At 36.5% G+C, this 25,048-nt stretch overlaps 1 protein-coding gene across 2 annotated transcripts; it reads left to right on the top strand.

Annotated features, from left to right (window-relative positions):
* Positions 1-16,584: 16,584 nt before the first annotated feature.
* Positions 16,585-20,385, top strand: LOC132609706 (uncharacterized). Of its 2 annotated transcripts, none has more exons than XM_060323817.1 (4): positions 16,585-16,899; positions 18,070-18,207; positions 18,760-18,958; positions 19,936-20,385. In XM_060323817.1, the coding sequence occupies exons 1-4, from the start codon at positions 16,741-16,743 to the stop codon at positions 19,983-19,985; spliced, it is 546 nt and encodes a 181-aa protein (XP_060179800.1). In that variant the 5' UTR covers positions 16,585-16,740; the 3' UTR covers positions 19,986-20,385. The 2 variants fall into 2 exon arrangements, with proteins under 2 accessions (XP_060179800.1, XP_060179799.1); XM_060323816.1 differs by having other exon boundaries at positions 16,585-16,905.
* Positions 20,386-25,048: the final 4,663 nt, after the last annotated feature.

The following is a 25,048-nucleotide window of genomic DNA, read 5'->3' as shown; positions in this document are numbered from 1 at the left end:
ATCCATGTCCACTTCCACGATACAAAAATGTAAATCCACATCCACTTCCACAGTGCAGAAAAATAAATCCACGTCCACTTCCACAGTGCAAAAAATATAAATCCACGTCCGCATTTCACGGTACAAAAAATGTAAATCCACATCTACTTCCACAGTGTAGAAAAATAAATCCACGTCCGCATTTCACGATACAAAAATGTAAATCCACATCCACTTCCACAGTGCAGAAAAATAAATCCACGTCCGCATTTCACGGTACAAAAATGTAAATCCACATCCACTTCCACAGTGTAGAAAAATAAATCCACGTCCGCATTTCACGGTACAAAAAATGTAAATCCACATCCACTTCCACAGTGCAGAAAAATAAATCCACGTCCACTTCCACAGTGCAAAAAATATAAATCCACGTCCGCATTTCGCGGTACAAAAAATGTAAATCCACATCCACTTCCACAGTGCAGAAAAAATAAATCCACGTCCACTTCCACAGTGCAAAAATATAAATCCACGTCCGCATTTTACGGTACAAAAAATGTAAATCCACATCCACTTCCACAGTGTAGAAAAATAAATCCACGTCCGCATTTCACGGTACAAAAAATGTAAATCCACATCCACTTTCACAAACTTAAAAAATAAATCCACTTCCACGTCCACAATGTTCATATGAATCCACATTCTTTCCCACGATATAAATCTACTTCTACTTCCACGTCCACATCCACAATGTAAATCCACGTCCACTAAAAAAAATAGTATTGTAGAAAGGTATCCGCATTTATATCCACATCTTAATCCGTGTTCCGTTTGTGAGGGAAGTTAAATCCATAATTATCCCCACAATTTAATATACGACGCAAGATTTCAATCTTGTTATCTTATTAAAAATACCACATTCTAAAAGAACTTGTTAGCGACTTGAAATAAATAAAAATGTACAAAGTGATGACAAAGTTGAGGAATTCAAACCAATAACAGGTGTCCCATGTCAGTATCCACTTTGAAGAAGGTTAAATCCACGATTATGTGCACTTGATCCATCGAGAAATGCCACGAGCTAAAACAACTGTTAGTGGTAAGAATATGTAAATAGCTGGGTTTGAAAGAATTACGCTCGCAGTCCCTAGTTGGGAAGATAAATTCATGTCCACTGTTGCGATCAAAATTTCATGAAGAGTGGAACAACGTCCATCGTTTAGCGCAGGCTGACTTTACATCCACATTGAAGAATATTTGCCTTTTGCAGAAAGCTAACTCTTTGATCACGTGCATAATTAAAATTTTAAGAAGAGTCAAATATGCACCACATTCATGTTAATGAACCTGTCTCATCAAAGAAAAATTGTGAGTTTAAAAGAAAATTGGTTGACTTGTGCAGGTCGGGGAACTTGGCCTTTGAATTGATCCTTGTTTCGGTCGCGTTCACGTTCTTCGATACCTCATCCCATATTTTGCCTTGCCTGGGGAGTTTCAGTCATAAAAGTGTATTTTGCAAAAATAAGAATAACGAGATTTGGATGATTTCGAAGGGAAATACTTAGTGGCTCTAATAGGTAAAATGATTAGGAAGACTCTATTTTTGAATTTATCCGCATTTTAGAAATATATGGATGGACTTTTATTTAAAATTGTTAAACATTTAAAACCACTTTTATGCTACTTCTAAAAATTTGTCCCAGTTTTCAGTCCTGAAGACACTTGGCTTTAAACGATTGAAAAGTGAGAACTTATAATGAAAGTTTTTGGAAGCGATTTGACCGATTTCAAAATTTTGTCCCAGTTTCAAGTCCTGGAGGCACTTGGTTCTAAACAATCGAAAAGTGAGAAAGTTGTAATGAAATTTTTTGAAAGTGATTTGACCGATTTCAAAAATTTATCCCAGTTTCAAGATACTAGGACATATGAATTTAAAAAGTAGGAAGGCCAAAATCTTATATAAAAATCCTTATGTATTTTATAGGAACCAAAATGGTTGGACAAACCGAAGATATTAAAAATTTCAAAATAGAAGGGCCGAACCCACCTCGGGTTGCCTACGCATCCCAAAGGAATCAGGCCACACGTAGTTCGACTCATACAACAAAACACTGAAATATTTTGAAAAAGTGGTCGAACCCGATGTGGGCTGCCTACGTATCCAACGGGAAGTCAGGCCAAACGTAGTTCGTTAGCAAAATAAGAACTTTTCAGTTTTTGTTTTTAATAAAAGTGAGGGCCGAACCCGATATGGGTTGCCTACGTATCCAAAAGGAAATCAGGCCACACGTAGTTCGACTCATACGACAAAACACTGAAATATTTTGAAAAAGTGGCCGAACCCGATGTGGGTTGCCTACGTATCCAACAGGAAGTCAGGCCAAACGTAGTTCCAACCATAAACAAAGATACTGGAAATGATTTTAAAAGAGTGGCCGAACCCGATGTGGGCTGCCTACGTATCCAACAGGAAGTCAGGCCAAACGTAGTTCGTTACAAACAAATGACAAAGTCTTAAAAAAGGCCGTAACAAAACTTAGAGGCAACACAACAAAAGGAACTAAATGTTCTAGTTGATGCCTCCGGCCTACTACAAAAAGGAAATTTAAACTTAAAATACTGAAACTCCCGGCGGACCGGGGCTAAGATAAAAGTTCAATTCTGCAACTCAGGTCCTGGCTCAACAGCCTATAAAGTCAATATTTCAGCAAAGTCTTTGATTATCACAGCATGATCATCTTCATCTTCCACGAACAGGTTCTTGATTCCCTCCACGATATCATCATAGGCAACCTCAATAATTAGATCTGAAGGTTTTGAGAAAGTTTGATCAATGGTAGGAATAGGTTTTGGCAATGGAACCTCTTTCTTTTTATTCTTTCGTGCTTTCTTCACTTCTTCCTCAGTTGGCTCATATCCCAAACCGAATGTAAACTGTTGCGTAGGGAGAACGACTGGCTCAACCCGCCCATTTAATGTCTTCCCTAGCCCAAATCCAGGTTGGTACCCATTTCTCAGCATTTCTTTTGCAACCATAATCGCGGCGCATGACCTTTTAAACTCTTGAGTTTGACAGACTTCACCCACTTTAATGACATTCACAACCTCCCAAGCGTGGTAAGCTGCTCCGTCGAACCCTCCTTCTGCCTCGATGAATGGGATGGATTGCTCTCGATAGAAAGACGTATCCCCTTCTCCATGTATACATATTTGTTGCTGATCCCACTCGAATTTGACAGTTTGGTGCAAAGTAGATGGTACAGCCCCAGCCAGATGTATCCACGGTCTTCCTAACAGCATGTTGTATGTCGTGGAAATATCCAGTACTTGAAAATCCATAATGAATTCAACAGGACCAATCAACACTTTCAACTCTATTTCTCCAATAGGGCGCCTTTGAGCCCCATCAAATGCTCGAATATTCACATCACTTGTCTTGAGCTCACTAACATTATATCCGATCTTCTTCAGACTTGTTAATGGACAGATGTTAAGTCCAGAACCCCCATCAATCAACACTTTAGCCACAAACATGTTACGACACTTGACAGTTATATAGAGCGCTTTGTTATGCATGCATCTTTCTGGCGGCAGTTCTTCATTATCGAAACTGATTCGATGACTGTCAAGCACGCGCTCGATCATCCCAGCTAGCGCCTCACTAGTTGTTTCACTTGGAACATATGCTTCATTCAAAATCCTCAATAGTGCATTTCTGTGCATATCTGAACTCAAAAGCAAAGAGAGAATAGGAATTTGAGCATTGGTCTTTTTCAACTGATCCACAACTGAGTACTCACTAGCTTTAATTTTCCTCAGAAATTCTTCTGCTTCGAATTCAGTCACGACCCTTTTGGGAGGTACGTTGGTTTCCTTAAGTTGCCCCAATCTAACTAGTTCTTCTGGAGAATAGCACCTCCCAGACCTTTTCATTCCTGACGTCTTAACCTTGTCAGTGATCGTGTCCTTTCCTCGACACTCCATCACAGTTTGTTGATAATTCCATGGTACGGCTTTTGTATCGAGCACTGGCAACTGATTTGGTGCTCGAACTACTTCCACAGGTATTGATGAAGCTCCTAATATCTCGACAGGCACACAACCCCTTATCACTACAGCCGGAGAAGCAACGGCTACAAAATCATGATCCTCCACACGATCCACAGGCACTATAAATTCGGCTGGGTCGTCAACATTTTCATCTATTCCAATCATATTTATCGTGGCCCCATCATGGGTCGGGAGTGGATTGTTAACCACATTTGGTGTTGGTGGTTTGACCGTGATCTGTTTTGCTTCAATAAGATCCTCAACCTTATGCTTCAATGCGTAACAACGATCAGTGGAATGGCCTTTTACCCCCGAATGATATGCACATGTTTTAGTGGGATCAAAGCTTCTGGGTAATGGATCTGGAATTCTACCTTCCACAGGATATACTAAGCCTGAAGCTTGCAGTCTTTCAAAAACAACGCTCAGCGGCTCTCCTAATGGTGTGAAATGGCGAAACGGTTTATTTGGGCGAGGTGCGGATGCATTGTTTGGATGATGAGTTTGTGATGGTGGAGTTGGATATGTTGGTGGTCGTGGAGCTCGATATGCTGGTTGTGTGTTGTAAACAGGGTAGGATATTTGTGGTGATTGAGGTTGGTAAGATGACAAAGCTTGGTCGTAGGGATGTGGAGAATATTGGAAATATTGTGAGTGGTGAGCGTTAGGCTGGTATCGCGGGGGTTGTTGATGGTGGTATGATGTGTTTCCCAAAGCCATTACCGATGCTGCTTCTTTCTCTTTTTTCTTTCCGTTCCCGAGAGTACCTGTTTGTATGGCCCTACTAGTAGATTGTAAAGCCGCAAGACTTGTTATTCTCCCTGTCTTAATGCCATCTTCAATCATGTCCCCGGCTTTGATCACCTCTGCAAAAGTTTTTCCACCCATTGTCACCAAACGTTCATAGTATTCCGGCTCTAGCGCTTGAATGAAGAAAGTAACCATTTCTGTCTCCTCCATGGGTGGGTGTACTCTAGATGCTTCTTCCCTCCACCGTATAGCATATTCTCGAAATGATTCGGTGAACTTCTTCTTCAACTTTGTAATTGAGATTCTGTCAGGAGCGATCTCAACATGAAACTTGTAGTGATCCACAAAAGCATTTGCCAAATCATCCCAAGTACGCCATTTGGTTGTATCTTGCTTAGAATACCACTCCAAGGCCTTTCCACTCAAACTCTGATTGAATAGTTTGACTCTTATCCCTTCATTCTTCCCCACACCAATCAACTTTTCACAATAGACCTTCAAATGGAAGAAAGGGTTCCCCGACCCATCAAACTTCTCAAATTTTGGAATCTTGTAACCTGGTGGCAATTCTACCTCAGGAAATGCACATAATTCTTCATATCTCACGCTTTGGTTACTACCAAGTCCACGCAAACTTCTCATGGCATCCTCCAAACTTTTGAGCTTTCTATTTATCATTTCATCATTAATTGACCGTGCCTCATTTTCAACTTCGACATAATGATCAACATCTGTGCGACATTGTCCCTGGATTTGTGTCATGGGTGGAGCTGTGGTATAAGTATATACTGGCGGAACTTGATGTGTATTGGTAACATCATGTGCCGGCGGTATGAACTGAGTTTTTGAAGAGGTGGTTGTAAATAAAAAGGGAGCATTTTGAGTGAGGGGTTCGGAACGAACCGGCTGAGAGGTGATAAAATAATTTGCTTGGTTAAATTCGTCCAAATTTGGGAATGGAGGTGGCATAGGCAAAGTCTGACGAACCCCATGAGATGGAGTCATATGTGGTGGCGTTTGAGAAAATGACCGGTTGTGAAGTACCATGTGACTTAATTCAGCAACTCGTCGCTCCAAACGAGCAATGATCTCCAAATGTGTTTCTGGTTGATTAGAAGATGTGGGATCACTCGTGATCGGTAAACTAAGAGATGGCTCAGATGAAGTGGTTGCATTGATCAAACTTTGCTCCATTTTAGAACGAGTCTTTTTAGTTAACCAGATGATTAGTGATGAGTCAGAGTCTGATTTCTTGGCTCTAGACCGTGTGAAATATGGATGCTCCGCCAGTTCCCCTTTAGCACAAGTCAACCTTTTATTTTGAAAATAAATTTTAAAAAGAAAAAAGATAAAACAAGAAAAAGAAAAAAAAGAAAATGAGTCAGTATACGGTAAGGACATATTATTGCATATAAACACATTATTGCACATAATACATCACGTTCTATAATGCAAGGGACCTCTTTATGCCAGAGGTAGGCCTAACGAACATTTGAAGGACAAACATGTTTTTTGATGTGTCATTCCATAACTCTTTCTAAAACTAGTTTACAAGAGTAATAAAAATTTATTACATGCCAGTCAATAATACAATTCAAAGTTAATCTAAGATATCTAATACTGCAACTCCACTAATTTCCTTTGGCTGTCTTCAAACCTCCGGCATTAATTTTGGATGCTCCACAACAACCTGCAACAAAAGGTTAGTTTCCTTGAAATATTTATCTATAGAGTATTAGGTCCACATAATCCACAAATTTGTCCTCCAAATAATGTGCATAGATAGTGAGTAGTGTCACTTAGAGTCATAGACTCATTTGGACATTTGGTAAGGTTGACTAATGGACTTAATACACCAAGGGTATTAAGCCTCCTAGGTTTAAAATGATGCATGTCCTTACAAGGTTTTGGTTTTCGCTCTACCTAGGTAGACTAAGAATGGTTTTCCTACGACACAAGGCTCCCCCAAGCGGACAACTTGGAAGTGGAAAGTCCGTGGCCGTCGACTGCACCGCCGATCGACTAAATCCACAAGACCAATCCAACTAAAAGGGGTAATTTAGTAGTGCACGGGCGCAAACTGCGAAGCCGCTTTAAGTGTGTGAATATGTGTGAGTTTTCCAGGAGTGGAAGAAATATGAGCGGAATGTCAATTTAAGGAAAGCAATAACATACATATTACATAGAAATGCATATAAAGAATAAAACAATAATAAACATTTAAAAGCATATAAAGCAAAAATACAGGAAAAATAAAGCAAAACAAACAAAACACCCAACAAATTATTTATTAACCTAAGTTGTTATGGTTAAGAACCTAAAGTTCCCCAGCAGAGTCGCCAAGCTGTCGCACCCCATTTTAACCCGGAGTCAAAATTAGGGAGCACGACGTATTGGTGATTCCCGTTTTTTTTGTTTATTTTTTAAGGAGTCGCCACCTAATTAATTTAACGATGAATTAGGACATTTAAATGTTAACTAAGGTAAAGTTAAAACTAAACCTCAATTAATAGTCTGCTTAACCAGTGTGATTCTAGGTAAGGGCTCTATATTATCCTAAAGGGAAGGGGTTAGGCATCCTTTAGAATCCGTTAACTTACGGTTATCCGACCAAACTTAGGTTAATTAATTAATGCTAAATAAGACGTTAAACCTTAAGAAAAACAAAAAAAGGTTAAGAAATGTTGCTAAGGTTTTTTAAGAAAAATATAAGAATGTTGTTGAAGATAAGATTTAAAGAAAATATAATAATTTGCATGAAAGAAGATTTTCAAATGCCATTTCAAACAAAATTGATAGAAATTGATAAAACTTTAAATAAAAAATGCTATTTAGAATGAGACCTGTAGAAAACGTGATGATTTGCATAAAAGGAAATTTCAAATGCCATTCAAAATAAACTTATAAAATGTTGCTAAGACCTTAAATAATAATGCTCTTTGAAATAAAATTTACATATAATATATACATAGAAAGAAGAAATGCGAATTTGTAACATACTTTTTTTTGATAACTATATGAAACAATTTTAACAATTATGTATTAATTAGCTTGGCGCTTTAGAAATACCCGAGATTATGTTTCGTTAACTACATTTGACTAAAGTGTGCATAATTTTGGATGAAACCTTAAGATGTCTACAAAATATTCTTTAGTTCCTATTTGCGTGTTAGCGTGTTAGTGACGTTTTGAAATTCCTAAGATAGTAAAACATGATTCCTATTGAAAAATTAATTATCCTAAATATTATAAATGCTTCAAATAACTTCAATATAACGGAAGAAAATGAAACTTACAGGACTAATTGTTAGTTTTCCTTAAACTAAACTACCCATTACTAAAACTAAACCTATTAATTCATTAGGATTTATCTAAATTAAGAAAACAAAACAAGCAAAGAGTTAGTTGCATAATACAAATTAATATGCACAAAATAAAATAAAAGAGGGAAATAAATATTGAATGGGCCAGCCCATTTTTTGACTGCTGGGAACTGTCCACGCTATTGGGCCTTGGCCCAGAATTTCCATTTTTTCTTTCTTTTGGGTTTTTGCTGCGGATTGGGCTGGTGGGAGATGACCCGAGAAGATTGTGTTGGGTTTTAGCCCAACACCGAATGCGGAAGGAGACGAGTCCAAGGGACTCGTATGTGATGTTCATGCATAAAAACGGAAGAAAAGGATTAGTATATAATCGATGAATAAAGACAAGCATATGAAATATAAGCGCAAAAACAGATCAGATTTTAAACGTTGTGTGTATATTTTGGTATATCTTATGTATATACGTCCCTAAGGATATATTTTCCATGAACATATTTTAAATACATATCTGTATGCCTACTTCAACCAAAACATACTTGCAACAAACACACAAATCTAAACAAACCAAATTCGAAACTGGCGACCTTATAGGCAAAACATCCGACAGAATGACTGCCTCAGGGAGGTACCTATGATATTTTGTCTCATTTTAGTCCACATTTTCATATTTACAAACGAAACTGATGGTTGTACCCAATATCACCCCTACCAGCAGCTTGCGATTCATCAAATATGTCTATTGGATTCATGTTCAACATATATAACCGATACAAGCGCATTTATGGCACATAAACCAAGCAGCCACAGAACTAAACAGAATCAAAAGAATGCAACATCCATGGCCCTTTGGCATGGACAGAATTGAGATAAGATATGTTACTGTCTAATAGATTTTGGCCAGGACATGCTTTATACATTCAACTTATGATAATACTCGAGTCTCATACTTTCAGTTTGGTCACGGGCAGAATTTGGAGGGATGAATCATCCATAAAGCCAATGTTTCACGAAACAAGGAAGTTCTACCATGTCGTAACCCATTTAGGGAGTTCGTAGCCAGATGATGAAAGTAAGAAAGGGATAGGGGAATGAGGACAGGGATGTAGAACTAACATATATGCATTTGAAGATTAGGAAGCAGTTCTGCAAGTGGAAAATTACTGATTTAAGAAGTTATCTTTAGTAACATTCAAAAGGAAAGAAAAGAAAATAAACTGGGCAACAAGTATTTAGCTGCACATTCGCCTTAGTTCAGTTTCCAAAACACAGAGACATGAGCAAAGCTTTAAAGAAAAAGAAAATCAAACTTCAACAACTTAAAGCAAAGCCGAGGAAAAACCAAACATTGCACATTTTGTCAAGAAAGAAAAAGAAAACAGCAAATCTTTAAGCCAATTGAACCTTATGCTGAAGCATACACTAACTCATAGGTTTTTAGTGAACATCTGATACCCTTTTATGACAGTGGGAGAAAACACATAAACTCTTGCTAGTGATATTAATCAGTTCATAAGTGGCGTAACTTAATGACTCATATATGACTAATGATGCAAATTGTAAGCCTTAGACATGCAAGATTAAGCCATTCAATTGCGCAAATATGATCTTTGAAGATGACTTAGGCAGATAGCAGATCATTTTCAGAGGTTAATCTAAGTTCAACTAAACACAGAGAAATTAATTCTGTCAGAAAGTTTACCAAATGATATAAGACTAAACATAGATAAGATGAACAGTGGGCAACTAGGATGAACATGCACAGTTTACATCGGGTGTGATTAAGATTGGGCATGTACATAATTAGGCAACCCACAACTAGTTGAGCTTATCCAGTAAACTACAGATTCAATGTTAAAACAAACACGGTTAAATGAGCCTGATCAGGTACAAATTTAAATAGAGATGATCATATAGTACACAACTAATAGTTTTGTCCACAAAGGGCTTTAAACAGTATTACAGGACTTAATAAGGCATTGGTACAAGTTTGCAGACTATGAAGCAACACACCACGAAAGAACATTCGGTATATCAAACACAGAGGTCACAAATGATCTGGAACTTAACTTAACAGATATGGACACATCTCGGACATTCAAAATCAGCTGTACATTAATCAAAAGAAAACAGACAAAGGGTTGAGTGTGCTAATCATGATGCCAAGCAGGGAAGCTTATGTATTATCTCACAGGTATTCAAATAAACTGATCAAATCCATCACCCGATAATCCAGGTCTGATATAATCAATCGACAGGCTTAGCAGAATTAAAACCATATTAGCAGGATGGGTAGGCCTCTAGATCATAAATGAACACAGAACTCATTAGATGTCATAATAGTGAAACGACAACCCCAGATTTTAGAGGACATGCAAGGATTATCACTACTCTTCTGAACAGTATGTGAGAGCAAACATAATAGGCATTATAATGGTCCTTATTAGATCTTAACTGGATGAGATAGAGTCTAACTAATCATAAAAAAAAACTACTGCACATAACCACGATTAACAGGTCTCCTAATCTGAACCTACACACAATTAATCTAATGACATACTAACCAAACAAATATAAGCATCAGATGAATCTAGACCTGCATATAAGGCTAATATACTTCCAGAATTAAACTAAGCAGGACTGAACATGTTTAATTCGACCAGAATAAACTACAAACGCAATTAAAATACGACTACGCAAACAAGTCGACAGAATAGTTCAAAATACACAGACGATTATTAAAGAAACTTGCAGAAAGGGGATTCACCTTCTTCGGGTGCAGCGAAGTGGAGCGAATCTTCGATCTACACTCGAACACTTGGAAATTCGAACTTGCGTATGCTCGGATTTTGCAACAACACAAAGCAAATAAAAGCAGAAAACAAAACAAATGTTCTAGAATTTTGACTAGATAGTTTGAGACTATGATTTACTAAAGAAACTGGTTTTTTTACGGAGATTTTGAGGCGGCTAATGAACTAGTATTACTGGTGATTTTGCCACTGAAAAATAAACTTGTTTCTTGCTTTAAGGGGTTTTGGGGGTTCAAGAAACTGTGATCCCCCCTTTTCTTTTTTTTTTCTGCGATTCTAACCCTACTATTTATGGGGATTTGGGGGGTTCTTTTGTGTTGAAGAAAAAAAAAGGGGGAGAGGAGCGGGGGAAAAAGGAACAGGAGCGTGGTGGGGTAGCGGTGTGGGGGTCGTCGGCGAGGTGGGGACAAGGAGCGTGGGAGTGGGGTAGCGGTGTGGTGGCGGTGGTGGGTTTGGGAACGGCGTGGTGGGGGATGGAGATGATGAAGATGATGAAGATGATGAATGAGAAGAGAGAAAGAGGAAGGGAGCGGCGGAGGAAAAAAAATGAGGGGAACCCTTTTTAGGTTTCCCTTATTTTGATGAAAATATATCGGACCCGGTCCATTTGTGGACCGGGTTTTAAAAGGATGGACTAGTGAATTAAAACATGTACTGGTCTAAAAATTGAGATAAAAAACATGGTCTAGTCCAAAAGATATTAGGAGTTAATCGGACTTTAATTTGGGATTCGGTAAGTCGAAATACGGACTGCGTGTAAGGAACAGTTTGTCTTCCAATATTTAAATAAGAGACTCATTTTGATTAACGATGTACTGAGAATGACATAATATCACATAATACCAAAATGTGTAATTATTAGAACTCGGGTAATAAAATTATATGATGTTATAATAGTCGTGCAATAATATTTTTTAAAAATTCACAGTAAAATAAAATACTATTATTTAATTATGCAAAGATAAATGCGATGCGTGTGCGTAAGCTGGTAAAATACTGAAATGATAAAAATTGTGAATAATAATAATAATAATAATAATAATAATAATATCAATAATAATAATAATAATAAGTAACTGAAATATAATAATGAAGCCCCGATTTTGATAAAAGGCTAATAATCATAGTAAATACAATATATATATATTTTTTAATTTTCCACAAAATGTTAAGAGCATAAATAGGTATTTTGGAAGAGAGGCGGGACAAAATTGGGTGTCAACAATCTAGGTACTCCGAAATCATCCTCTTCATATCTCGGATCTAAACCCGTGTGCTTTAGTTGCTTTTTGGTGTCCTTTTCACCGGTTAAATCTTCTTCCTTTTGATCTGATTTTTTGGGCTGAGGTGTCGCTTCCTCGACCGCGAACATCTCCCTTGCAGCGGGCTGTTCACCTCAGATGATTTTTATCCCCTCCGGGGTCGGGAATTTCAGCAGCTGATGTAATGTCGACGACACGGCCCTCATGCTATGTATCCAAGGTCTACCCAGCAATGCATTATACTTCATATCTCCTTCGATTATATAGAACACCGTTTGCTGGATAGTACCATCAAGGTTAACCGGCAGAGAGAGCTCCCCCTTTGTGGTTTCGCTTGCCATGTTGAACCCGCTGAGCACTCGGGCTACCGGTACGATCTGATCGAGTAGCCTTAGCTGTACGACCACTCTCCACCGGATGTCGTTGGCCGAGCTACCTGGGTCAATCAAAATACGTTTAACTTGCGTTTTAAAAATAAGTATAGAGATTACCAACGCATCATTGTGCGGTTGAATGATGCCTTCTGCATCCTCATTGCTGAAAGAGATGGAACCCTTGGCTAAGTAGTCCCAGCTGCGCTTTTCATGCACAATAGAAACTTTCGTCCGTTTCATCACCGGCCCTCATGGGGTATCGGTACCCCCGATTATCATGTTGATTATATGCTGAGGTTTTACTGGTTCGGCCCGTTTATGAGACTCTCTTTCCTTGTAGTGACCTTTGGCTCGTTCGCTTAGCGATTCTCGGAGATGGCCATTCTTTAGCAACCGAGCCACCTCCTCTCTTAGCTGGCGACAATCCTCAGTTTTGTGCCCATGGGTTCCATGATATTCACACATCACGCTCAGGTCCCGTTGGCTCGGGTCTGACCATAGTGGTCTCGACCATCTTACATCTGCGATACGGCCAATAGCCGAGACGAGGTCTGAAGTGTTGACGTTGAAGTTGTACTTTGATATTCTCGGCAAGTCTTTGTTGTCAGCCGAGCTTCTGGCATCGCTCCTGAATGAGAGACCTGGACTGCTGGACAGGCACTCAGCCCGTTTATCACCTCGCCCGGAGAAATGACTCGGGCCAACCCTAGATTTTTCCAACCTGAAGCTTGGTTTTTCCCAATGAGAGTATGGCTGATACCTTTCCCTCGATGGTCTGGTCTCCGGTTCATAATTCTTTCGCAATCTTTCCGAGCTTTTGTTCATATTTACTGGCCCCGGGGAAGCTCGAGTTGGTCATTCTCTACCCGGATCTTTGACTCGTATCGATTATGGACATCTGCCCAGGTCACAACCTCGTATGCCAGCAAGTTTTCCTTTAGTTTGAATGAGGCCGTCGAGCTCCGAGGATTGAGTCATTTGGTGAAAGCTTGTGCAGCCCATTCCTCCGGAACCGGAGGGAGCTCCATTCATTCCCTTTGGAATCGGTTGACAAATTCACGCAATAGCTCGTCATCCCTTTGGGCTGTATGGAAAATATCCGCCTTACGGGCCTGCACCTTTTTGGCACCGGCGTGTGCTTTTACGAACGCATCGGCGAGCATTTCGAAAGAAGTGATTGAATGCTCAGGCAGATGGTCATACCAAGTCAGTGCTCCCTTTGACAGAGTTTCCCCGAACTTCTTCAGCAACAAGGATTCGATTTCATCTTCTTCCACATCATTACCTTTTATAGCGCAAGTGTATGAAGTCATGTGTTCCTGAGGGTCCGTTGTGCCGCCATATTTCTGGATATCCGGTATCTTGAACCTCTTCGGGATTAATTTCGGGGCCGCACTCGGAGGAAAAGGCCTTTGAATATACCTCTTCGAATCTAGTCCTTTCAGAATAGGCGGAGCCCTCGGGATTTGGTCTACCCGAGAGTTATATGTTTTCACCCTCTTTTCGGTCGAGTCTACCCGCTACGCCAATGTTTCAAGCATTCTCAGAACTTCGGTGGATGAACCAGCTCCGGACCCATTGCTCTCAACCATCCGCGTCTCGTCCCTTCTAGGTTCAGCAACACCTTTCGCCCTTTCCGGGGTCGTCTTATCACTTTTGTTTTGCAACTGGGCTATTGCGATTCCTTGTTCGGCAATCGCTGCTCTCTGTTCCTGCAACATTTCAAAAATTAAACGTAAGTCAATATTATCATTCGGGGTATCCGGTACTTTCCGACCTTGAGTCCGGGACAAAGTAATTGAATTGTGAGTATTTAAAGGATCGGTGGCCGGCGGGACGACATTCTCCTGATTCACGGTGTTTTGTCGGTTGAGGCCCTCCCTCGAATTAATGGGGTTCGGATCAGCGGGGTTTGCTGGTAATCCTCGTGGCCCACTGTCTTCATTTTCGGCCACTATCTCATTGTTGTTGACGTGACCAGATTGTCCATTGTTAGCCATTTGGTCCGTTTTCACAGAGACGAACCAAAGATTTTTTCGATTCTGACAGGTAAGAGATCAGAAGCTAAGATCAAAGACCACTATTATCCTAGCCCCACAGTGGGCGCCAAACTGTTTACCCCGAATTTAGGTAATCAATTGAATTTGTATATGAGGTATAGGATATGTGGTTGGGCTTTAATCTATTTGATTGGGAAAAAATGAATTTAGATTTGTTACGAGCAAGTGAATAATAATCGATGGTTTACACTAAATATATATATATATATTAAATAATGTATTGAGTATTGTTTGATTGAATAAAGCTAAAGAACACAATAAATCCGGACCAAAATCAGAGAATGAGAGGGAGAGATTTTATATATTTTGCTATTACAATGTGCTAGATCTCAAGAAGCCAACCCCTAAAAGTAGGGTAATGGCCCTATTTATAGTTTTGCCTTATGGGCTTCATACAACATAAAGCCCTTTTGAATAAAGAAAAACCCTAAAAAAGGATAAGGTTGGTCGTACGGTCTGACACCCATACGGTTGACAGTACAATATGGCAAAACGGTCTTGACGCGTGGCAATTGTATAACAGATCACCCGGACCAACGGCCACGATCAAATCGGCTATGGAGAAACCGGACCAAACGGTTTCCTTCGCCTTCTTCAGATCAAGCACTCCTCCGGTTCGAATGGAAGTCTTCCTGCTCGTACTTTCTCTTTCTTCCCTCGATCTCTGATCTCATCGGTCTATCACATGTCCGATTTTTACTGTATACATTTATAGGATGAAAAATATTTATTGAAACAAAGGAGTGAAAGAAACAACGATGAAGAAACGTTTTCCCGTCATTACCTGAAATTTGAGGCAACAGTCTTTTATCTGAAGTAAATTAATTCTAAAAATTGAGTGCAAGTTAAATGACAATGCCCAAATAAAGCATGCCATGAAATTTGTAAGGAAAATTTCATAAATAGGTATAGTATACAACGTAATTACCAAACATAGCTACAGTAGTATATTTACGAAATGTAGTTACAATTGTTATATTAGGTAGAAGAGCTGTATCATACGGGTATCAATTCAGCTGTATCAGTTGAAAATCGCGCGAAAGAGTTGTGTCAGCACTAATTTGACAATAGCTATGTTTCGTAAATTTTTAACACTAAAGCTACGTTTTGTTTATACAGTCTATATGTTTGCCATATCACGTAATTTTCCCAATTTTTTTACTATCTTGTACCAGCATATATATTGACAACTAAAGTGGGCATGTGTCAATTGGGCCACTATTTGCATCTGCAGTATTATTATGCGGGCTAACATCACGTGCCACATAAATAATTGAATTCGCAAAAATTTCACACATTTGGGGAAAATAATATATCAAGGCATCTTAAAGAAGTTTGAGAAAATAATAATCAAACAAAAATAGTTTGACATCCCAAATAATAACACCTTCAGATAATTTGAAACGAAAAAAGTACTATGTTTCTATTAAAAATTTGGGTTCAGGCTTCACACGGACCTCTTGCAACTAGTATATAATAGGAAAAATAACATTGTATGTCTATTTGGAGAAGTTATTTACCCGAAATGGCCCTTTTATACATTATTATACACTTTTATACAAAGTTTACACATTGTCTGTAGTAAGTGTATAATATTATATATCGTGTTTATAAGCACTACTGCAAAAAAAAAAAATATTGGCTATCTGGATGTGAATTAAAAATATAGCTACGTGAATGTATTATTTTATGCTGGATTGTATATTATTGAAATTATTATGGACCCGCCTGGCCATGAGAATTTTTTCTTTTTTCACTTTATTTTGAAATCAGCGTTTGACTATGAAAATTAGAAATACAACTTGAATTTGTATATGAAATTTGAAAAATAACTAAACCTTATTTTCACCTTTTTTCACTTTAGTGACTTTCACTACATTCAAACAACCAAATATTCTTTACAAAAACTATAAGCAAACACAACTCCAACTTTAAAATTCCCCAAAAAAAGTGAAAAATATTTGGTTTTCACAGCCAAACGCCTTCACAGCTAAATTGGGCGTGTATCTGCTGCAGTTTTTATTATGTGGGCTAACATCAGATGCCACTTAAATAATTGAATTCGCAGATTGGGGGAAAGCAACAATATTTATAAATTTGGGAAAGCCGCGTTTAGGGTTAGGACTAAAAGGATGGCAGAGGTTGCTCGTCAGGGGAAGCGAAAATTGGAAGAGGAAATTAGTGTGAAGAATAATGTGGAAACAGAAGAGTATGATTCTGATGATGATATGTATGCTGGTAACCAAAGGATGTACGTTATTCCTATCATGTTTCCAGCCCAGGGTGCCAAGGTAGGGGTAAGGTCTGCGTACCTCTTTCCCTCCCCAGACCCCACTTGTGGGACCACACTGGCTATGTTGTTGTGTTTTTGATTTGTCGTGTCTTGTTGGTTTATGCAATTAGGGGATCATTTGGTAGCTGGTTAGAATTATGCATATATTAGTAATACATGATGTAGTTATGCGTGTATGCGGGTATTAGTTATGCATATATTTGTAATATGGGTATTACTTGTTCATGTATAAGTTATGCCCTGCATACAAGAATACATAGGTTTCTTCATAATTTATACATATATTAGTTATGCGGAAAAGAAAAACATTTATATTGATGAGAGCGAGGTAGCTACCTACGTTATTCGTATGGTGCTTTTTGCACTTGTTTTTTTTTTTTTCTTTTTATTTGATTTGTCCTTCTTGTTGGTTTATGCAATTAAGGGTTGTTTGGTTTTGGTTAGAGTTTATGCAGATATCAGTAATATATGATTTCGTTACGCATGTATGCTGTTATTAGTATGTTGCAGAATGGATTTTGAGCTAAAATCTACAACTAAAGTAGTTAAGCTAAGCTATACTAGATATAGGTAATTGATAAAGTTCCAAAAGGGTTACATAGCAGAATATAAGGGAGAAGCCCTAGCTAACTTATGGGTCTATAATGGGGTAATTGCGTTAATAAAGAAACCAAACTTAAGGGATTCAGGTACAACCAATGAAACTTGTGTACTTTTTCTGTAAATCAACTATCCACAGGTGTGAACTACACTAACTGCACTTGGTACAACCATTGCAAGCACCAGCCCATCTTTCTTACGTACTCTATAGGTCCGAAAGTCATTCTGCTTCATTGTAATACAAGTACTAGTTGTTTCATATATTAGTTATTCATGTATTAGTTATTCATGTATAAGTTATTCTATCTTCTAGCCTGCATAAAATAATACATAGGTTTCTACATGATTTATACTTGTATTAGTTATGCGGAAGAGAGAAACATGAATTAAACATTGTATTAGCAATGATATTTTTTACGTGGAAAGACAAAAAACCCACCAAACGTTGTATAACTTATGGTATTGATGAGAGCAAGGTAGCTACCTACATTATTAGTATGATGCTTTTTATAGTTGTATTTTTTTTGTTTGTTTTTGATTTATCTGTCTTGTTGGTTTATGCAATTAGGGTTTTGATATCACTTTGGATGTGGAATTGGGTGTGAGTATTGGAGCTCCAATTATTCCACACCGGGGGGGTGAAGAGCACGACCCAAGGTTTATTGAGATTTCCTGCTTAGCTATTGATGCTTACAATTTGCAGAATGTAAGTGCACTGACTTGTTCTTTTTTGGTTAGGGATAATAGCAGTTTTGGTCCTTTAGTTATTGGTAAATTCTAGTTTTGGTCCTTGTGATATATGACTCGACACATTTAACTTTCAATTATTAAAATGCGTGTTTTTGGTCCATTTGAGGAAGGAAATGTGTTATATTTGAACTATTTAGAAGTATACTGCCCTGAAATATGGTACATTACCATTTTCCAGAAAGAAAAAAAAACATAATGCCCTGAAATATGGAGGAACAATACAAGTTTACATAGCACATGGATAATTTTTTTTGAACAGGACAGCACATGGATAATTAAACACAGAAGGGTTAATAATCCTGAAAATATGTGAATATTCATAAACAAACGGATCAAAAGTGCATGTTTGAAGTAATTGGAGGTTAAATGAGCTTAGTCAAATCTTACAAGGACGGAAAGTAGAATCTACATATAATTGAGGGACCAAAAGCGCTATTAATCCTTTTGGTTATTAGAGAAAAAAAAAAAGTTATCTGCCCTTGTAATTTGGGTTTCTTCTCTTTATTAGAATAAAAGATTCGAATTTGTCGAAAATGTGACTGTGAACACATCACTTGCTGCTGGATATTGGTGTTACAACACCTTTCGAGCCAGGGATTCTGATTCTCCCAACGCTGTAAAGACATTTCAAGCATTGGGGTACTGGGGAATTAGTGGAAAGAGAATTCTTTCATTTTGCAGGCTTAAGAAAACATCCAGTGATGAAGGTAAACTTATTAATTTTCATAACTCCCCTTGTTACTTATATTGCTTATACATGCCTATGCTTAGTATGAACTTCCAATATTTGTGCCCTCTTGGTATTTCCTTGTCTCTTGTGGGGTTTTTCTTGCATTGGCATGTTTTTTTGGGGGGGAGGGATCTATGGTTTTTCTAGCATACAAGTCATGGATTTATGCCTATGCATGATACACAAAAATACAACTGGCCCAACCTGAGGTCCGCTGTATTACTATCCATTTCACTCCGTTGGACCCTTTATATTCCATATGCCAACATTTATTGCTAATGTTTTAAAAATTATGTTACTGCTATTATGTGTCCATTTCACCAAAAAGCTTTGAGCTCAAAATGCTGATCTGCAGTTATTTAGCAACAAGGATTTTGGCTAATTCACTATTAAGAGCATCCCTACCTTTGTGGTTGAGTAAGGTTTATGATGAACAAGGAGCGAACCTCGTATTCAAGTTGTTTAGAAAGCAGAATGTGTCGGATAAAATGTAGCTTTTCAGAAAGAGCATCGAGTTATCTAAATCATTAGAAAAGTTCATGTTTAGTGAAAAGTGTAAAAAGAAGTGGAGAAGTTCCTAATGTCCCTTTGTGAGCCCTTGTTTCCTTTCTTTTCAAATTGTTCAAATGAGAGTCAACGGGGACAATATCCTTCCTAATTAGGTTACTTTGGCAAACACTTTAGTAGGCGGGGTTTTTGTTTCACGTCAAATAATGTTATACCTAAAACATTCAACACCCTTGCCGTTGCAACTTGTCTTTCTTGAGAGCAATTTTTGCATTTTCTGGTTCTAGGTGTTTGCTTTCTGCAGGTTAGAACTGCGAAATTGTTTTATATACATACAAATTATGAGAAATTGATGTTTTAAATTTGTTTTGGGTCACCCCTGTTTTGCTTTTTTTTTTTTTTTTTTTTTTCAAGTGGCTAGAATCATTAACATTTTATTTTTGGCAGGTGATGAGTGCCCTCCCGATTCCAATGTTGACGTGAAAGCTACACAGTGAGCTTGTCATCTCTTTAAGCTCGTCAGTCTTACTCTTGTAGTAGTAATTATTGAAAATGTAGCGTCGCTTGTGCTACTATTAAGACCTGAAAAGATGTGTAGTGATGTGTCTTCTACTCTCCTAGTTGTTTTATTAAGAATGTAGAATTATTTGTGTTATTACTAAGACAAGGAAAAAGGTGCTTTGATGTTACGATGATGAAGCTTTTATCAGAGTAACTTGGGGTTGAGGAATCCTTTGTAGCATTGTGATAGTCATCATACGATCGTGAGGGCTCTCGCTCTTGATGGTCCTCAAGTTGGTTGCCGTTGCCTTTTACTTCTCATTATGGAACATTACATATTGATGGTTTAAAAAACATACTGTCGTTTTCTTTTCAAATTTCATACGCTTTTCATTTCATTTGACACGTCACTATTTTGACTAGATAAATATGCTGTCGGTACGTTGTTTTCTTGCTTTTCCTTTATCTTCCTCTCAATCTACTACTGCAATTTTCTTTTTAATGTATTTTATCACTGTTAGTACTTTAATTTACTACTCGCAGTGTCCAATTTATGTGTCATGCAGTCTGTCCCAAAAAAGAATGTTATTATCATTTTAGAAATAATATAATATTAAACTTTTTATTTTACTGTTAATGAAATAATTTTTAGGCACACAAGTGTCTATGGTATGTTTTAAATTAAAAGTTCAAAAACTCTTGTTTCTTTTTTTAAAAATGTGCCTGGTCACATGCTGCTTACTTAAATTGGGACCGAGGGAGTAATATATGATTTATAACATCAAGGTTTCCGAAATTAACTGTAAGGAAGTTGCATCCGTAATTCTATATCTGGCAAGCAGTGTTTAGTATTGTAATCTACGTTATGTTACGCTATGTACTTTGTTTTATTATAATACTAGATGGCATGTACCTGTGTTACATATAGTGTATCTATATGTATGTAGTTGTGTTTGGGTAGGATAATATATATATTTTATATTACTTAATAAACATAAATAAGTTTGCACTTATATATATATATATATATATATTCAAAACACGGTTAATATAACATTGTAGTTTGTGCTCCGTATCCAAAATTTTATTATATTAGTGTTTGTTACGAATACAAAGTTTGCAAAAATTTATTAATACTTTTTAAAAGAGAAGACTTGTTTAAAAGGAAACTATTTTCCTCTTTTTGAGACAAAACAATAATAATACTTAAGCATGAGTTGATATTTTGAATTTTAATTCGAATAATTTAAAGGTGTAAGATATTCTATTGTTAATGTATGTAGATTGGACCTAAATAATACTTATTATTTTTTATCAAATTTTGATTTGGATAATTCTAGTTCAAATTATTAAATTAATTTTACATGATTAAAACGAAACAAAGTAGAAATTTGATTTTCTATTTAAACGAAGAACTACTATTTTTTAATTTTTGGTGAATGTTCTTGGTTTAACTCATTTTACTTGTCGTGTTGTCCTTTGCACATTTTTTTTAAGGAAGCGTCAATTAGAACTGTAATTTGACTAACTTACCTTATTTATTATTTGATCTCCATTTAATATTATTTTTTCTTTTACGACTTTAATCTTCAGAAATATATATATATATATATATATATATTAGTAAACATAACAAATAAATGACATGACGGAATAACAAATACAACAGTTAAATAGCTAGACTAGATCTCAGGCTAATATAAGAAAAGAAAGGAAATTGTATGGTTTGGCTACCTAATCTTTTGAAGAAAAACATTAATATGGAGTCCACGTTTTTTGCTGTACAATGATTTCATTTGCTCTCACTAATGGGTTGATACGCATATGACAATGAATTCACCATTATTGACTCAATGGGGAATACTTTGGGAACTACATGGATATTGCTTGATTTTTTAATATGGGTTCCACTTTTTTTTTAATGAGTTTGGAGGTTGTGGGGTCCTCCTTTTTTTTAATAAATATATATATATATATATATATATATATATATATATATATATATTAGTAAACATAACAAATAAATGACATGGCGGAATAGCAAATATAACACTTAAAATTTAGATTAGATCTCAAGCTAATATAAGAAAAGAAAGGAAATTGTATGGTTTAGCCACTTAGCCTTTTGAAGAAAAGCAATAATTTGAAGTCCACGTTTTTTGCTGTACAATGATTTCATTTGCTCACACTAATGGGTCGATACGCATGCGACAATGAATTCACCATTATTGACTTAATGGGGATACTTTGGGAATTACATGGATATTACTTGATTTTTTAATATGAGGTCCACGTTTTCTTTTATATTGCTTATTTTTTAAAATGGGGTCCACCTTTCTTTTTCACTACATGGTTTGAAGGTGATGGGGTCCACCTTTTTTAAATTTTTTAAAATAGCATGAGTTGGAGGTGGACGACGAAACCACCTCCCCTCATGTTTCTACATAGTAGTAATTTACAGAACCGATGTTAAGCACACCAAATAGCCATCATCATCAACATAACTCCACGATCTGACTCATGAACTTTGATCTACATTTTTATTTGTCACGTTTCGCTTTTTGAGAGTCAAACTACATGAACTTTGATTTACATTTTAAAATGTATTTTTTCATCATATTAATATGAAAAGATTTGCAACATATAGTATTTCTCGTATAGGTTTTGAACGAAAAATTTTATTTTGTGAGTAACATAACCAACACTATTTATGTGAGTCTAGTTCATTATTTCATAAGTGGACTAGTGGGTCCCACAAGCTTGTATTTAATTATAAAATATAAAAGATATTATTGAAGTCCACATTTTTCCTTATTAGATGCTTAGCTAAAAGGGAATTACAAATTAAAAAGATCTCCAAAATCAAATTTGACGGCATCCGTTCCCCAAACGTCTTTGTTGGGACTTTTAGTTGCTGCAAGGGTGTTTTACTATAATTTTTGGTGAAGCAATTTAGGATTCATAACAATTAAGAAGAAAAGAAACAAAACATACTTTGCACAAAAAGAATATAGAGGGAGTACAGATTGCTGACAATGTGAATTTTGACGATGAAGGCACACTTCAACTTGAGGAGTATGCAATTTACTAATTTCAACTATGCACATTTTTTTAAGAATGAAAAACTTAATTTAATGCTTTTGCTATTTAGGTGTAAATATTTAGATTGTATATTGTAGATCAAAACACTAATGATTAAGATTGTTCCATATTGGGGCATAACGTGTTTGATATTGATAATGATTTTACTTTTAAGATTGGGATGAAATTTGACTCTGAAGAGGAATCATACGAAGCATACAATTCCTTTGCTGTAGCAAAAGGTTTCGGTATTAGAAAGGGAGCAAAAACATATAACCGAAGCAAAGAATTAACAAGGTGCTTATTTCTTTGTTCTTGTGAAAAGAAATCCCCTTTGTATTTTAATTATCAAGAAAGAAAACTTCAAAGGTTAGAATATAGATGTGATTGCATGGCTCATATAAAGTTTAAGATTTCAAATGGGATATGGGAAGTATTTGAATTTTCTGATGAGCATAACCATCTGATGATAGAGAAAATTTGAGGCATTATGTGATTGCATGGCTCGTATAAAGTTTAAGATTTCAAATGGGGTATGGGAAGTATTTGAATTTTCTGATGAGCATAACCATCTGATTATAGAGAAAAATTTGAGGCATTATGTGATTGCATGGCTCGTATAAAGTTTAAGATTTCAAATGGAATATGGGAAGTATTTGAATTTTCTGATGAGCATAACCATCTGATCATAGAGCAAAATTTGAGGCATTTCATATTGTCTGGCCAAAGGCTTATAGGTGCTACTAAAGACATTCTCAGTTCTATGGTTGATGCTAGCATTCACACTAAAAAGGTCATTAGGTATATTCAAAATGAAGCAGGTGGTATTGAAAATGCTGGATTTATTGAACAAGACACTCATAATTTCATACAAGCACGTAAGAGAAGTATGATTAATAGTGGAGATGCTCAAACTCTTCTGAATCGCTTTATGCATATGCAATCAAAGGATTCAAACTTTTTTTACTCTTTTCAAGTAGATGGAGATGGAAGAATGTGCAATTTTTTTTTGGAGATAGTATATCTAAGTTGCACTATGAGTGTTTTGGGGATGTGATGATTTTTCACACTATATATCGTATAAATAGATATGACATGATTTGTGCTCCAGTTGTAGGTGTGAATAATCATTGGAAGAATGTTTTTTTTTTTTGGATGTGCATTCTTATGTGATGAAACAACAAGTTCTTTTGTTTGGTTATTCAATACATTTTTGAACGCCATGGGAGGAAAAGCACCAAAAACCATTTTTACTGATCAAGCTCCTGCAATTGTAGAGGCCATGAAAGAAGTTTTTCGTAATACTTGTCATCGCTTATGTTAATGGCATATTGAAAGAAATGCTCAAAAGAATATACCTCAACTTTACTGGAAACCAGAATTTAGAGAGAAATATTCTAATAAGCTCTTATAGAGGTGCAATCGGAGTCGGAGTTTGAACCTGTATGGCAAGAAATGATTAAAGAAAGGGATTGTGGGAGTAATAATTATTGTTAAGAATAAAATAAAAAATTTAATTAATTCTATTTTAATTTTGTAAATTGATAAGTATTTTGGAGCGAATATTTTTTAGTGCATGACCAACTAATATGGAAGGAGGTAGTATTTTTTTTTAACCTTTTTGAGAAAATGAATATTCTTCTATATATAAGTGGGAATCAAAGAATTTGAAATCCTCATGTAGAACTTTGATCCAATGAAGCTTCCACATGTGGCATTTGTTTTTTCCTTATTCTCATTTTGCCCAGATTCATTTTCTAAGACAATTTTGTGGCCTTTATAATTGGTCACGTGGCTGCATTCCACTTGACCTTTGTAATTGGTTAATATTACAATAACTTTTTGTAAGTTTTTTTTTTTTGCTCCTTATTAAATTATTATTATTATTATTATTTTAAAAAAATTTTATAACTGAAGTATTTATTAGGTACGTATTACAATATCGTTTATCCTTAAACCTCCAATATTTTTCTCCTTT

The sequence above is a fragment of the Lycium barbarum genome, chromosome 9 (genome assembly GCF_019175385.1).
Source record: "Lycium barbarum isolate Lr01 chromosome 9, ASM1917538v2, whole genome shotgun sequence".
Taxonomy (NCBI): domain Eukaryota; kingdom Viridiplantae; phylum Streptophyta; class Magnoliopsida; order Solanales; family Solanaceae; genus Lycium; species Lycium barbarum.
Note: the sequence above shows the minus strand (reverse complement) of the source record. Positions and strands in the feature narration are given on the sequence as shown.